At 33.6% G+C, this 14,890-nt stretch overlaps 7 protein-coding genes across 7 annotated transcripts; 4 read left to right on the top strand and 3 right to left on the bottom strand.

Moving 5' to 3' along the window:
* Positions 1 to 388: 388 nt before the first annotated feature.
* APL4 (Apl4p) lies at positions 389 to 2,881 on the top strand (the record flags this gene model as incomplete). Its single annotated transcript, XM_015609922.1, has 1 exon — positions 389 to 2,881. One exon carries the CDS (start codon positions 389 to 391, stop codon positions 2,879 to 2,881), a length of 2,493 nt encoding a protein of 830 aa, XP_015469297.1.
* Positions 2,882 to 3,051: 170 nt separating this feature from the next.
* On the bottom strand, positions 3,052 to 3,653 carry AC631_01093 (uncharacterized protein; the record flags this gene model as incomplete). Its single annotated transcript, XM_015609923.1, has 2 exons — positions 3,052 to 3,528; positions 3,606 to 3,653. The coding sequence occupies 2 exons, from the start codon at positions 3,651 to 3,653 to the stop codon at positions 3,052 to 3,054; spliced, it is 525 nt and encodes a 174-aa protein (XP_015469298.1).
* Positions 3,654 to 3,911: 258 nt separating this feature from the next.
* On the bottom strand, positions 3,912 to 5,364 carry AC631_01094 (ribosome biosynthesis protein; the record flags this gene model as incomplete). Its single annotated transcript, XM_015609924.1, has 2 exons — positions 3,912 to 5,255; positions 5,347 to 5,364. The coding sequence occupies 2 exons, from the start codon at positions 5,362 to 5,364 to the stop codon at positions 3,912 to 3,914; spliced, it is 1,362 nt and encodes a 453-aa protein (XP_015469299.1).
* A 449-nt stretch (positions 5,365 to 5,813) lies between these two features.
* Positions 5,814 to 6,932, top strand: VMA5 (H(+)-transporting V1 sector ATPase subunit C; the record flags this gene model as incomplete). The annotated part of the gene is made up of 1 exon (XM_015609925.1): positions 5,814 to 6,932. The coding sequence occupies one exon, from the start codon at positions 5,814 to 5,816 to the stop codon at positions 6,930 to 6,932; it is 1,119 nt and encodes a 372-aa protein (XP_015469300.1).
* A 540-nt stretch (positions 6,933 to 7,472) lies between these two features.
* On the top strand, positions 7,473 to 9,425 carry AC631_01096 (uncharacterized protein; the record flags this gene model as incomplete). Its single annotated transcript, XM_015609926.1, has 2 exons — positions 7,473 to 7,580; positions 7,632 to 9,425. 2 exons carry the CDS (start codon positions 7,473 to 7,475, stop codon positions 9,423 to 9,425), a joined length of 1,902 nt encoding a protein of 633 aa, XP_015469301.1.
* Positions 9,426 to 10,646: 1,221 nt separating this feature from the next.
* Positions 10,647 to 13,220, top strand: AC631_01097 (uncharacterized protein; the record flags this gene model as incomplete). Its single annotated transcript, XM_015609927.1, has 1 exon — positions 10,647 to 13,220. The coding sequence occupies one exon, from the start codon at positions 10,647 to 10,649 to the stop codon at positions 13,218 to 13,220; it is 2,574 nt and encodes an 857-aa protein (XP_015469302.1).
* Positions 13,221 to 13,241: 21 nt separating this feature from the next.
* Positions 13,242 to 14,756, bottom strand: LCB4 (sphinganine kinase; the record flags this gene model as incomplete). Its single annotated transcript, XM_015609928.1, has 1 exon — positions 13,242 to 14,756. One exon carries the CDS (start codon positions 14,754 to 14,756, stop codon positions 13,242 to 13,244), a length of 1,515 nt encoding a protein of 504 aa, XP_015469303.1.
* Positions 14,757 to 14,890: the final 134 nt, after the last annotated feature.

A 14,890-nucleotide genomic window follows, 5' to 3' on the forward strand; every position in this document is an offset into this window, starting at 1 on the left:
TTTAGCATTTTTCTCTTTTACATATCAAATAGTAACTAGGTATCATGACGTTTCAGATGATTATGCTATGAAAGGGAAACCATTAATCCATAATTTATTCTTCATGCACCTGAGTTTTCCCAATTTTTTTATATTTCATCAGCATCCTTAATTTCAAAACGAAGCTTCTCTACTTGTTTCCAATCCTTCAGAGATCGGGCTCTGGATACAATATCATCGTAGAACTAACATCAGCTAAATGTATTAAGTATACTTCGGATAGGCTGAATATATGGTCGTGTGTGTATCAGAATATGATTAGGCTCTTCAACACGTAGTCTTCAAAACAAACATTAGCATGTATGAATCAAGAAACATCAAGAAGGCTAACTGATAGAAATTTCTCATAATGGGTTCATTGAAGTCGTTTATCAAAGCCGTCAGAAAGTCTAAGACGATTGCCGATGAGAGGGCAGTCGTTATGAAGGAATCGGCGGCTATTAGAACATCATTTAGAGATGCTACATTGGATCAAACTACCAGAAGAATCAATATTTCTAAGTTATTATACTTATATATTATGGGTGAAAAGACCCACTTTGGGCAGGTTGAATGTCTTAAATTACTAGCATCTCCACGTTTTGCTGATAAGAGATTGGGCTATTTGGCTACGATGTTGTTACTAGATGAAAATCAAGAGGTTTTGACGTTGTTGACTAATTCGTTGGATAACGACATGCAGCATCCTAATGCATTCATTGTAGGATTGGCGTTATGTTGTTTGGGTAATATTGCTTCTCCAGAATTAGCACGAGACTTGTACACTAATGTTGACAAGATTATTACTACTAATAACCTTTATTTGAAGAAGAAGGCATGTATTGTGGCAGCTAAGTTAATTGAGAAGGACCCAGATTTGTCTGAAATATTCTTGCCTAGAGTTCCACAATTGATATCTGACAAACTGCCAGGGGTCTTGTTGGGTGCTTTGAGATTGGTTCAATCATTATATTTCGCAAATCCCGAAAACAGAGAGAGCTTGATTAAAACTATACCTAAAATTGTTGGTCATTTGAAGAGAGTTGCTAATAGTGGTTATATCCCTGATTATGATGTTTTAGGTATTCTGGATCCTTTTCTTCAAGTTTCTTTGTTAACTACGTTAAGAACTCTAGCGGTAGACGAAAGTTGCCCTCCTAAATATTTGGAAGAAATTAATGATATTTTAACTCAAGTTGCCTCCAATATTGAAAGTGGTAAAAATGCAGCTCATGCAATCTTGTATGAGTGTGTAAAGACTATTTTTGCCATTCAATCTGACCAATCTTTAAAGATTTTAGGTGTGAACTTATTGGGAAAGTTTTTGTCTACTAAAGACAACAATACGAGATATGTTGCGCTCAATACATTGTTGACAGTCATTAATATTGAACCATTAGCGGTACAAAGACATAGAAATACAATTGTTAATTGTTTATCAGATGGTGATATTTCAATCAGAAGAAGAGCTTTGGAATTATCCTTTGCTATATTAAACGAACAAAATATTCGGGTGTTAGTGAGAGAAATATTATTATTCTTAGAAAACTGTCGCGATAATGAATTGAAACCTTACATTTCATCGCAATTAACCACAGCTGCGAATAAGTTTGCTCCCAATGAAAAATGGCATTTTGATACATTGATAAGAATGCTCAAGCTTTCTGGTAATTTTATTACCCCAGATATAATTTCAAACATTTTAGCATTGATTATGCAGTGCACTGATGTGGAATTGAAGAAGCATGTAGTCGGAAGATTATTATCGTTATGTTTAGAAGACTCAACACAGTATGGCTTATCATTAATTACCGTCTGGTGTTTAGGAGAATATGTTGATCTCATTTTGGATGGTAATGTTGACGTTAATGGCAAACAAGAACCAGTTACCGATAAATTAATTTTGAAGTTGATCGATGAGCTAATTAACAATTCAACATATTCTGACCAAGAAACGGTTCAATTGGTTACGTATATCTTAACTGCTATAATCAAGTTATCAATCAAATTTAAGAACCCTGACTCTATTGAGAAATTAAGGCTAATTTTGAATTCAAGAACATATGATAATAACTTGGAAATCCAAATCCGAGCAGCAGAATATCAAGAAATATTTGCTCAAGATACGCAATTAAAGAAGGGATTATTGGCTAGAATGCCAGCTCCAAGAGTTAAAGAAAGGGAATCTCTTTCATTGCAAAATACTAATGTCCATAAGGCTAAACCTGCTGGTCATCCCACTAATGAAGCAGGAGTTCCCTCATCAACCAATGATTTGTTGGATCTTTTAGATGACAATAATGATGGTTCAAACATGTCTAACAATCACCCAGCCCCAAGTAACAATGATTTATTATCAGACTTATTTTCAGGACCTACCAACCCTTCACAATCTCAAACATCAACACATCCTAAGACATCTAATAATGCAAATATACTAGATTTGTTTGACTCGCCAGCATCGACCCAATCACCTGTTCAATCTAACTTTGAAACATCTTCACAAACATCTGTCCTACCAATTAATGCATTCTCTAATTCAAATATTGCAATTTCTTTCTTACCTAAATCATTTCCACAAAATGGGCAGGCCACATTGGAAGCACATATAAAGTCAAACTCCCCAGGTTCTTCGATTGAGCAATTTCAGCTTTTAATTGCTGTTCCTAAGACTCAGAAGTTATCAATATCATCTACTTCTGGAGGAGACTCTTTAGTGAATGGTTCCGACATAAAACAGGTATTGAAGATTGTTGGTAAACAAGGATCAAAGGTGAAATTAAGAGTGAAAGCAAAATATGATATAAATGGTGAAACAGTTGAAGATTTGTTTGACTTTGCAGGGTTTAGCCTGACCTTATGATTGTCAATAGTCTAAATTACGTTATAGATAATAAAAAAACGATTTATTCGATAAAAAAAGTAGAATAAATAACATATAATAAAGAATAGTCACCTATATAGAAGGTAAAACGATTCACTCAAAACGAAGATAGAATCGTTTGTTTGTAGCAATACACCGAGTTCACTTGCTTATAATTCAACTGAAGAGGAAACACCTTGAGCAGCGTTGTTGATATCTTGAGCGAATTTCTTGTTGCTAACAATGTATCTTCTTGAGAATGGCTTGATAGCAGCGTTGTAAACGGTTTCAGCACCACCAGTGGATGGAATACCAATGTAAAGCAAGAAAACAGTCTTGAATAAGTAGTAGAATGGAATCCAGTACAAGATAGCCTTGGACCAGAATTCAACAACGTTTAAGGTTGCGAATACAACCCAGTATGTCAACAACTGGGTGTCATCCTTAGTGGTGGTACTTTCTAAGGCAAGTAAAGAAAAGTAGCCTGGGATGACTAAGCCGGCAATGTTAGACAAAAGTTGGCCGACACCACCGATGTTCAAGAAAATTAAAACAAAGTATAAACCAAATCCACCTAAGATAGCGTATGATCTTGGTAATCCGGTTTTGAGTTCGAATTGTCTTAAGATTTCAAGATCTTTGGTTTTCTAGTTAATTGATTAGTATATGTTAAAATCATTACGTCCGACATTTAGTCCCTAAGTGGCACAATACGGTTACATACTTGGTCAATAGTAGATAAAAAGCTCTTTGCTTGATTTTGGTACGACATTTCTAAATAATTACTTTGATAGTTAGATTAACGTTTCAATTGATTTAAAAAATATATTAATTGATATAAAGAATCTGATTCAATTAATAAAATGAAATGGACGATTGCTTCTGAATCTATTTTCGAGTTACAATGTACGAAATTCCAGTCGATAATTGTATGCAGTCGTGAGATAATCTACACCAAACACACTTAGACAATGACGTTTATTTAGAGATGAACGAATTACTTTTATACATTTATACAATCTTAGAGTCATTATTTCTTGCCTTTTCCGTTGGACTTGGCATTGCCTTCAAAGCCGGCTCTTTTTTTCTTGCTGTTGGCGAATTTATTAACAGTACCGGTGAATTTACGCAATTTTGGTTGTTGCTTACCCTTTTTACCTTTATTCTCCTTTCTTGCCTTCAAATTCTCTTCTCTTCTCTTCAGTCTTGCTGAGACGGTGTCCTTGACTATTTGCTTTCTTTCTTTCCATTCGATTTCACTCTTCAATTTTTGTTTTTCCTTCCTTTTGAGGGCTTTTTTCAAAAGTTTTTCGTCATCTTTGATCTTGACCCCTTCGGCTTGAGAAATGACTCTTTGCCACTGGTCCTTTTCTTTCTGTTTTGCTTGTTCTTCTGGAGATAACTGGGATAATTTATGCTTTTTCTGCTCTAATTTTAATAGATGAGCCTTGATATCGTTATTAGCCGGGCCTTTGAGCTTTCTCTTTTCCGCAGTGGAACGAATCTTGCTCAAGTCAGATGTAAGTCTGGAACCATCATTAAACGTTATATTTCCGTATAATACCGCTTTATCTTGTTTGGTTTCGTCGTCGTCATCAGAATCAGAGTCTGATGCATCTTCGTCATCTTCATCTTCATCTAACGCCGCAAGCTTTCTCTTTAATTTCTCCTGTCTTCTTAATTCATCCTTTCTCTTACGTTCCTCTAAGATTTGGTCTCTTGATTTTGCTACCCCTGTCTTGGATCCAGGTGCCTTTCTTTTATCTTTTAAAACGCTGATTTTGGCTGACAACTTTTCTCTCAACTTGGCTAAGTTCTCCTTCTTTTTCTTTTGCTCTTCAGGGGATAATTCCTTTTTGTTGCTCTTCTTATTTTGCTTGGTGCTAGTTGTTTCGACATTACCAGATCCATTCGTAGAAACTTCATTTCCGTCATCATCGAACACTAGTTGAGTACTATCTTGTATTAAAGAGTCCGATTCTTCTTCTTTTTCGTCTGTTTCTTCCTTTTGGTCATTTGAATCAATGCTATCTTCTTCGTCATCATCATCTACATCCATGTCTGGAATTTCAACTTCGTCGCTGTCATCATCAACTATTGGTTTTGGGAGCTTATCTCTCGAAGGTAAGGTTACCTTCTTGGCTGTTTTAGACTTATTATCCATCACATCTTTGGCACTGGCATGCGAATTGGTATAATCATCTGCGTCCTCTCTGGAATTAGGATCTAATTTGGCTCTTTTATTCTGCTGCATTTCTTGCTTCGACTTTTTCTTTTGTTGCCATTGGTCTTGTGTGGCATCATCATAGTAGTATTTAGCAGGTATTAACGATAATAAGCCATCAAATGCTGTTGAATGGGTTTTTAACCTCTCCTAAAAATCTGTTAGTCTTTTCTGATCCCAACATATATTTGGTACAGAACTCCCTCCAGAGTACCATTCAATGTTCAAATGATTAACATACTTCTAATGAATTACTCATATCCTCAAATTGGGACAAATTTTATCTATTAATGTACTATAGAGGTGATATGCCTAATGATATATCGTCTCTATATACTCTTTATGTCTCTATAGGAAAAAAAAATATTCCCATCGCAATTGCAGCCCTGGTCTCATTTCCATCAATTTGTATAGAAAAACCAGACATAAATCCAAATACTAATGCCAGAAAGTTTTACAGACAGTAGACTTCCCTAAGGATTGTAATGGTATATATAAGTCTTAATGTAACACTAGGGAACATTCAGAATGCAATTCCATAACTTATTAAGTCTGTAGACAAGTGCGTATATATGAGCACAATTATGTATGGTGATTATACTCTCAATTACGCATACAATCTAATACTCACTGTACTCCCTTATAATAATGTACGCTGTTCTTGAATGAGATAAGATAATCTAGCATTGGCAAATTTGTACTTGAAACATGGATCCAGTTGCAAAGTATTTGGCACTTTCATTACCCCAATCTATCAACGCTCGAGAATGGTTAGAACAGAGCTTAAATGGGGGAAAATTACCACTATATAAGTTTGTATTACCAGATTTCCAAATAGGGACTTTGGACTCGTTGGTTCAACAAAGTGACGAATTAAGTAAGTTAGACGCACAATTGAGTACATCTGTTTCTAAGGTCGTTGATATATTGAATTCAGTCACCCAATCTTCGTCTTCAAAAACGGTTAATGGAAAGCAAGTCTTGAATTATGTTGAATCGTTTCAGTGGAATACTTCCAAGTATAGATTAGATAAACCACTCACCCAATTAGTTAGCTTGATTTCCAACGAAGCCATTACATTGGACAATGATGTGAGAAGCTCTTACCAGACATATCAGAATGCCAAGTCTAACTTTTTGGCTGCAGATAGGAAGAAAAATGGGGATTTATCAATAAAATCTCTCCATGAGATTGTTCGACCAGAATATTTTGTTTTAGACTCTGAGCATTTAATTACTGTCTTAATTGCAGTTCCTAAGAACTTGATTTCTGATTTTGAGAAGTCGTACGAAACTTTAACTGAATTTGTCATACCAAGATCTGCTAAAGTCATAGCTACGGACCTGGAATATTCATTGTACACAGTCACTTTATTCAAGAAATTCCAGCAGGACTTCATCAACCAAGCAAGAGAACACAAATGGCATCCACGTAATGATTTTGTTTACTCTGAAGAAACCTTGAATAATTTGAGGAAAGAATTTGATTTATCGAGAGCAACAGAATCCAAATCTAAAAACGACTTGATTCGTTTGGCCACCACAGCATACTCTGATATTTTTGCTGGTTGGCTTCACATCAAGGCTATAAGAATTTATGTTGAATCTGTCTTGAGATACGGTTTACCTCCACAATTCGACTGTTATTTGATTAAATTTGACAAGGCAAATTTCAAGAACATGAGCAAGTCTAAGAAAGAATTGGTTTCAAAATTCGGTTATTTGGGCGGTGATGGTATGAATAATAATGCAAACCTTCAAGAATATGCTTCGTTAGTGGATACTGAATATGAGCCATTTGTCTTGTATGATATGGAAATAGTCTAGTTCATATCTACACTATTAATACATATAATTCGTGCTAGTCAATTTTCTTTGAATTAAATTTCATTTCATAAGTTTCAATTTCTAATTCCTTGTTTATCTCTATATCTATTATACATTTATATATTATAAGTATTATTCTAAAAAATAAAACGAATATAATTAGAAAAAAAGAAGGAAGTAAGCTCGCACTCAGGATCGAACTAAGGACCAACAGATTTGCAATCTGCTGCGCTACCACTGCGCCATACGAGCTAAATTTCAATGTTAATTGAATGTTAATATTACAATAACTCTCTAAGCTTGCTGCCTTTGGATGTATCTTTCTCTAAACCATCACAAGAATTATCACTTATAAGTAGAAAAAATTTGAAGTATAGTCTAGAATTGTGTATATATATCGTTTTTTCAAATCCAGTTGCAATCGGACTAGTATCTTTGGAACTTTAGAAATTGTACACAAAATTGCGTCAATTATATATTTACGAATAGTGATTACAACATCCCATTATCACTTTAATACAATAATTGACAGTCGTTGAAATGTCTGATGAGGAAGATTTCTTATCTGAAGAATCATATGAATTTGAGTTTGAAGAAGATGAAGACGAGGATGTAGAAGAAAATGAAAATCATCCGGATTATGGAGTGGTAAGTACAAATTCGGGGACATGCTCTAGACCAGAATACTAACAAATAAAGGAAAATAAATATTACAATGCAAAAGGTTTGAAAGACGACGACACAGATGGAGCCATAAGAGAATTTAAAGCAATAGTAGAAGCAGGCTTGACAGATCAAGATAATATTGAATGGATATTTAAATCATATAAGCAGTTGATGAAGATCAACTTCAGCAAGCAGAACTATGATGAGACTCTCAAATACTTCGAGAAATTAACTAAATTAATGCTGAAGGTTAATAGAAACTATGCAGAGGAATCTATGAGTAAAATATTGAATAATTATTCTCTTGCAAATGATAAACAATTCGTCTCTAGGTTATATGATATAATCTTGGAATTTTTGGAAAAATCAAATAGATCAGAGCAATACAATGATAGGTTATGGTTAAAGATAAATATTAATAAATTGAATATACTATTGGAAAATAGAGAATTTGATAAATGTGCTGGCTTGATTGAACTGATAAATAACACGCTACAGCTTGTATCAGAAACAACAAGGAATTCATATTCCCTAGAGGTAATAGCTGCCGAAATTGAATACTATTCACAACTGAACAGAGCTAGTCTTTCAGAATTGAATCAATTATATAGAAAAAGTATGACAATCACAACAGCTGTAACACACCCGAAAATTATGGGAACTATTCGAGAATGTGGTGCAAAGGTTCATTTCTATAGGGGTAATTTTGAAAAGGCAAGACTAGAATTCTATGAATGTTTTAAAAATTTTGACGAGACTGGTTCTCCGTTAAAGAAAAAGATACTCAAGTACTTAGCACTTTGTTCTATGTTAGCTGAAAATGAAGTCAACCCATTTGAGTCACAAGAAACTCAAACGTATTCCCAATTATCAGAATATACCAACTTAATTCTTCTCCTTAAATGTTATGATGAATTAGATTTACATGGTTTCAATGGAATTATAAATAAAATTAAAGATGAGAACGACCCATTAGCCAATGATGAAATTTTCAATTTTGCTTCAAATAGGATTTTAGAGAATTTGAGATCCAAAATAATATTAAATTTGTTGAAGTCATATAAAATAATCAAGTTTGAGTATATAACAAAGAAGTTGAATATTAATCAAGAGCAACTAGAAGAAATGATATTGAAGTTAGCAAGCAAAGGAAAGCTATTGAATGCAAAGTTGGATTTCATAGGGGGATATATTGAAATTGACTCAAAGCAAAAGATAAGTCCCTTACCATTAACAATTGATTCAAAGGAGATTTATTTTAATATGAAATGTTTAGATGCGATTAATATGAATAGCGTTGTCTCGAATAATAATAGTGTCTCTGATATCAAGTATGACGTGGATGATAGTATGGAAATTGATACTGATTCAAGACCAAGAACCGCAACTTCTATTTTCGAGCAAGATGCATCATCTCCATTTTTCAATAAGGTACAACGTAGAGAATCTATTCTCTCAAAATTCTTGTTATTTAACGACATGCCTACACTTGAAGAAGAATGGTTTACTGTGATTGACCCTTGGTACAGATACATATCAAGTGCAATTCCTGCCCAAATGAAAGATTCATTATCTCAGAAGGATCAAATATTTTCTGAACAGCGTGCTGAAAATGCATCTAACAATAATCTTGCTAGTATGAATGTTAATGAGCCTACCGCAGATAATTCTCATAGAAACAGTGTTACACAGAAATCTGCCAATATGGCACAAATAGCTATGGATGATAGCAAGGGTTTCTCAGGAATCGATAGAGTTGATATCTTAATCAACTGGTGCAGAGAGCTCAGGAATTATCAAAATAAATTGAGTACTAACTATAACTGATTTCTTAAGCATTTATCTGGAACCCTAAATGCCTATGCGCAAATTTGTGAATATTTGTGTAATTTAAATACTGGTGAGAAGCCTATAAAAGAATTTTTTAGTCAAACCATTTTATTTATTTTCTTTTAAGAACGTTATAAGATTTAGAATGTATGTAAAGTACCTTTGTGCATTGCTTATAAGTAATATGAAAAACATATATGATTAGAATTATACATGCGTTATCGTCATGATTTTACCCATTTTACAATGTCTCGGGTTTAAATTGAAATCAACTAACACCTACATGAAGTGTTTCAATATTTCTTAAAAGCTTTCAACTTATTATCGAAGAGGATATACTAACGAAGATATAGACTTTGTATTCATTAGTATCTAGCAACTAGTAATAAATAACGTTACCTCCAAACTAAGAAACTTGTAGAAATACTTCATCCTATCAGAAGGGCTGACCGAGAAAGAGCTCTTGAAATGTCGATCCATAACTTAAGCACTGTGTCTAATCATTGACGAATCAAATTTTAATGTTACAGCTATATTTCTCTAACTGTTAGCGTATATACTAAACAAATACTTGGTAGATAAATTTGAAAAAAAAAATATGCGCAAACCCGGAATCGAACCGGGGGCCCAACGATGGCAACGTTGGATTTTACCACTAAACCATTTGCGCTGACTAACTGATTTCGCCCAGGATCGAACTGGGGACGTTCTGCGTGTTAAGCAGATGCCATAACCAACTAGACCACGAAACCAATTATTGAGAAGTTATCATTGAAGTTTTTATAACTTAGTAAAACTATTGTTTAACAATACAAATTAAAAACTTCTTTGTTGACCATTCCTCCTTGTACTATTAATATTGACCTTTAAGGTGGCTAATTAAATCTTATTTATTATCGTAATGAAAATATTATCACCATTGACTATTTCCTTTTTGTGTAAGAATATTACGACAAGCAATTCTGTAAATTCTGTTGAATTGTGAAGACTGCCTTACTAGTTTCAAGAGGTAAGATGGACCTTTTAAATCAATGAACGGAATTAAGTTTTATGTTCTAGTCTTCTATGTTTTAAATTAAGTGTAGCGTAATCGTGAATAAACAGTATCGAACGAAGACTTTTCTTTTTGTGGTTCCACAATTTCCACATTTTCGCAGCTTTTCTAATAAAAGTTGCAAAAAGAACAATAGGTAAACAGAACAGTATATGTAGCTAAGTATGTTTAAACGATTCTTACCAGCATTATCAGCATCTTCTACAAGTCAGAAACAAGGTGAAACTTTATTTGATATAGAAGCCAGTTCCGAAAATTCTAGTTCTAAACATACTGATTGTTCCAGTGAACAGATTAATAAATCTGATATACCAACTTTAAGGAGACGACATTCGTTTGTGACTCCTTATGCAGAATCAGTACTTGAAGAAGAAATTAATAGAACTAATGGTAATGCAGATTTGAGTATTGATCCATTCGATAGTTCAAACACATTAAAGCGAAGTAAAAGCTTATCATTTAATATCTCAAGACGTCCAAGCTTTTCCACTCTACGAAAAAAAGTTCCAAAATCAGTTCGATTCGAGTCCCAAGAGGAATTTAGTGAAAAATGCAACATGAGTTCGAAGCTGGTTACGCTTTCTAATTTATTTGGAACTTCAGAGTCATTTCAAACAAAAAATACGTTCACAGAGAAGCCTTTATCTTACTCGCAATCAGATTTAGGAGAAACAAGCGAGTTTCAAAATCAATTAGATAGTAATGAAATGAACTTACATAGATCCCAGGAAAATAAGATACAGCAAAGATATGAACTATTCTCCGAAGACTGCATTATTTCAGAGCTGGAACCTGAAAATCCCATAAGCATTCAAAGAGATATCTCAAATGACAATTTTTTACCATTAGGAACATCCATCACTCATGATCCTAGATCTTTGGAGGAATACGAAGAAAGCGAAATTGACAACAGTTGCTTGTTTACTGAATATTCAGCGGAAGACAAAGACCATGAAAACTATATTGAAGATCATCAAAAAGCAAATGAAAACACCGAGAGATTGATAAATCAAGAAGAAGAAGAAGAAGAAGAAGAAGCAAGTATCAAAGAATATCAAATGATGACTATCATTTTGGAGAATCTCATGAAGGTTGAAAATCATGAACAGGAAAATTTAAATGCTCGTACGTCATTACGAGACATACTAGATTATTCAGAAAAAGTCTTAGAGACAACAAAATTAAAAGACGCTGAAATCAAACAATTGAAGAGTCAAATCAGGGAGAAAGATGATGAAAAATTTGATAAAATGAATATTCTACAAGAAGAATGTACAAGATTACATACTGAATTTAATAGCTGCAAAATTGAGAAGGAACAAATCTCAAAAAAATACGATCATCTATTATGTATAAATAATGAATTAGAGAGGAACGAAAAATGTCTTAGAAGTGATGTACTACAGTTGGAGGTTGATCTCTCATCTTCAGTCTCTCGATTACAAATAGAAATTTGTTCCAGAGAAGATCTTTTATCTCTAATCGACAAATATGATAGTAGCGAGGAGTTATCAGATAATGCAGACGCTTTGAAAGGCTATATCGAACAATTATTCCTTAAGAACGAAAGTTTATCAAAGGCAAATAATGTCTTACTCGAACAACAGTTACAGATGAAAAATAAAATGGTATCATTAGAACAAAGCCTACAAAGTACTCTAGATCGTAAACATGAAGCTTTGGAATTACTTACAGAGGAAAACAAGAGATTAGATACCAAACTGAAAGAATTAGAATCGAGAGTAAATAGTTCAGATTTAATTACTCAAAGCAAATTTGACCTACAAAACAAGCTTATTAATGAAAGAAATGTTCAGATTTCCGAGTTTAAGTCCCAGGTTAGTTTTTTGAATGAAGAAAAAGAGTACTTACAAGCCAAGCTTTCCGAATATCTTGCAGATATTGAAGAGGCCAATCAGCAAATACAAGAAGAATTAGAGTTTAGAAATCAAATGGTAAAGGATTATAACGAGTTGAATATGAAATTGAAAGAAGCCGAAAGCCAGCTACAAAAGGGAGTAAAGATTGCAAATGACCAATTAACTTTAAAACAAACTGAATTTTCAGAGCTTAGTGACATTAATTCAAAGATGAAACAGGAAAATATATTAATGCTTGAAGAGCTAAAGACCTTGAAGGAAGAAAGGGAAGATCTTACAGTTGAAAACAAAAGATTAGCTAAAGACAACACAGAGTGTAAGCTTAATTTATATTTGTTACAAGAACATATTAAAAAGTCAAACAAAAATGTTGATATAATGTCCAAAGAATATCTTATGGTTTTGAAATCTAATGAAATAATTTCAAATGCTTTAAAAAGGTTTGTAGTGACAACTTTTCATGCTTTGGAACCTGTGATGTACGAGGAATCTAGGGCATATTTTGAAAACATTTACTGTGGGTTAGAAAAACAAACATTATTTTCTCAAGGTAAAATAAGCACGATAGAAACAATAATTCAATTCATTACTCGATGTATTTCAGATTTTATATGTCAATATTTGGAGAATGAAATTCTCTTGCAGTCAGAAGTTGAAAACAGAAATAATAACTACCAAAATATGTTAGATAAGTTAACAAAGATCATGGAAGATAGTATACAGAAATCGCACAACTCAAAAGAAAATATGAATGATATTGGAACAACAAGAAGGTTGCAACCTAAACATAAAATCGATCCAGAAAATCACAGACGTGGAATTTTACAAGAGTCCAAATCAGTAAATTTTATATCTTAGTTAATCTATGAAATATTTTATCTACTTGGAAAAAGATGTATCAACAAAGTTGCCGTCATTTAATAAGCCAGTTAGTATTCCCGGCATAATTTCTACCTGCAATGCCTCTGTTGGAAAATTCTCTCCGTCAATAGAAATATAGTGGTTTTCAGGTTTAGTAAGTTTTGGGACTAATCTGTAACTTAAAATCTTAGAATGGTGCACTTTATCACTGTAAACATGAGTCCCCTTACTCACAGAAAGCAAAGTAGAAGTAGTTTCAATTATTGACATATTTGTATCTGTAATGATCATATCCATCGAACCGTCGTTCGGTAGAGCTGCAGGAAAAAACTGTGCATCATCCGAAACATAAGGCATTTTTCCCACATATAGTATATTCAAGTTAGCACTTGTTGCGTCAGGTAGTCTAATCCAATCATCAGGTGGACTTTTATCCAATCCTGGATACTTTAGTTCGAATTCTTCAGCCGTTAATGTTTTAAGACCAGTATTTGTTTTATAATGTTGATCAAAATGATCAGAAACATCTCGTTTAGATTCAGTTACCGAATTCACATAAATATCACACGGATACTTACTTCTTTTAAATACCTTGTAAGTAACACCTAAATCAAATCTTATCGGACCCATCCATCTTAAATGCTCAGTCCCAATATCAGAATCAGCAATAATTCCATAGCATTGAGTTAAAAATGACAAGCTTGTCTTTTCTTTATCGCCGGAACCTTGAGTTACTGCCATAAGATCCAACTTACCTCTTTGAGATTTCAACATATTCAATGTTGCAATTGAAGCATCATTACTTCCATGTGTACTTAAAGTAAGCGCGTTACCTGACCCACATGGCAATTGTGTCACAGCAATCTTATTAAACGCTTCTAATCCTTTATCAGGTCGTTGATAAAACCCATTGATTACTTCGTGAGGAATACCATCCCCCGAACAGCATGCAATTATATCATAGCTATTGATGTCTAATGTCTTAGCTATTTCCATTCCATGGCCTTGGTATTTGGTTTCCTTATATGTGATATTAACATGTGCTTCTTTCAATATTGGCAAAATCTTCTGCTCGTATATACGAACAGCATTACCTTGGCCCCCATGTGGATTTATTATAACAAGTATTGATGGGGAAATCAAACTATTTTTGTAAGCACGAGAAAGTATGTATTTGCTTAAATCACTGTTTTCTGAAGTCAAGTGTACTTGGCTAGGGTCAATAGATTTAATTTGAATTTGTATAGTTTCTGGTTTTAACGATTGTGACGAATGGTACATGTATGCTAATTCGTACAAGTCCTGGTAATCATCTGATGTCGCTTTTTCACACCATATAATGTTCTTAAATGGAATATGAGACTCCAAGTTTCCAGACTTGGAATATGTCTGTAAACATGTTGATAAAAAATTGTGATTATGATCGTTTCCGTGCAATACTTCAAGCGATTGATCTGTGATTCTTAATCCCCCCTCTTCTAAGGTAACTTCAGTCAAATGTCTAGGACTATATATCAATCGTTCAGTTGACATCAGTAGGCGTGGAGATAAAAGAAGAATAGGTATGGTGGTCTATATTTGTAGCACAGGCGAGCACCTTTTAAGAATGCTTGTTTTTGGATGGAGTATATATATTTATATTAATAACGAGATAAATTCGAATTCAG

The sequence above is a fragment of the Debaryomyces fabryi genome, assembly GCF_001447935.2.
Source record: "Debaryomyces fabryi strain CBS 789 chromosome Unknown contig00013, whole genome shotgun sequence".
NCBI lineage: Eukaryota > Fungi > Ascomycota > Pichiomycetes > Serinales > Debaryomycetaceae > Debaryomyces > Debaryomyces fabryi.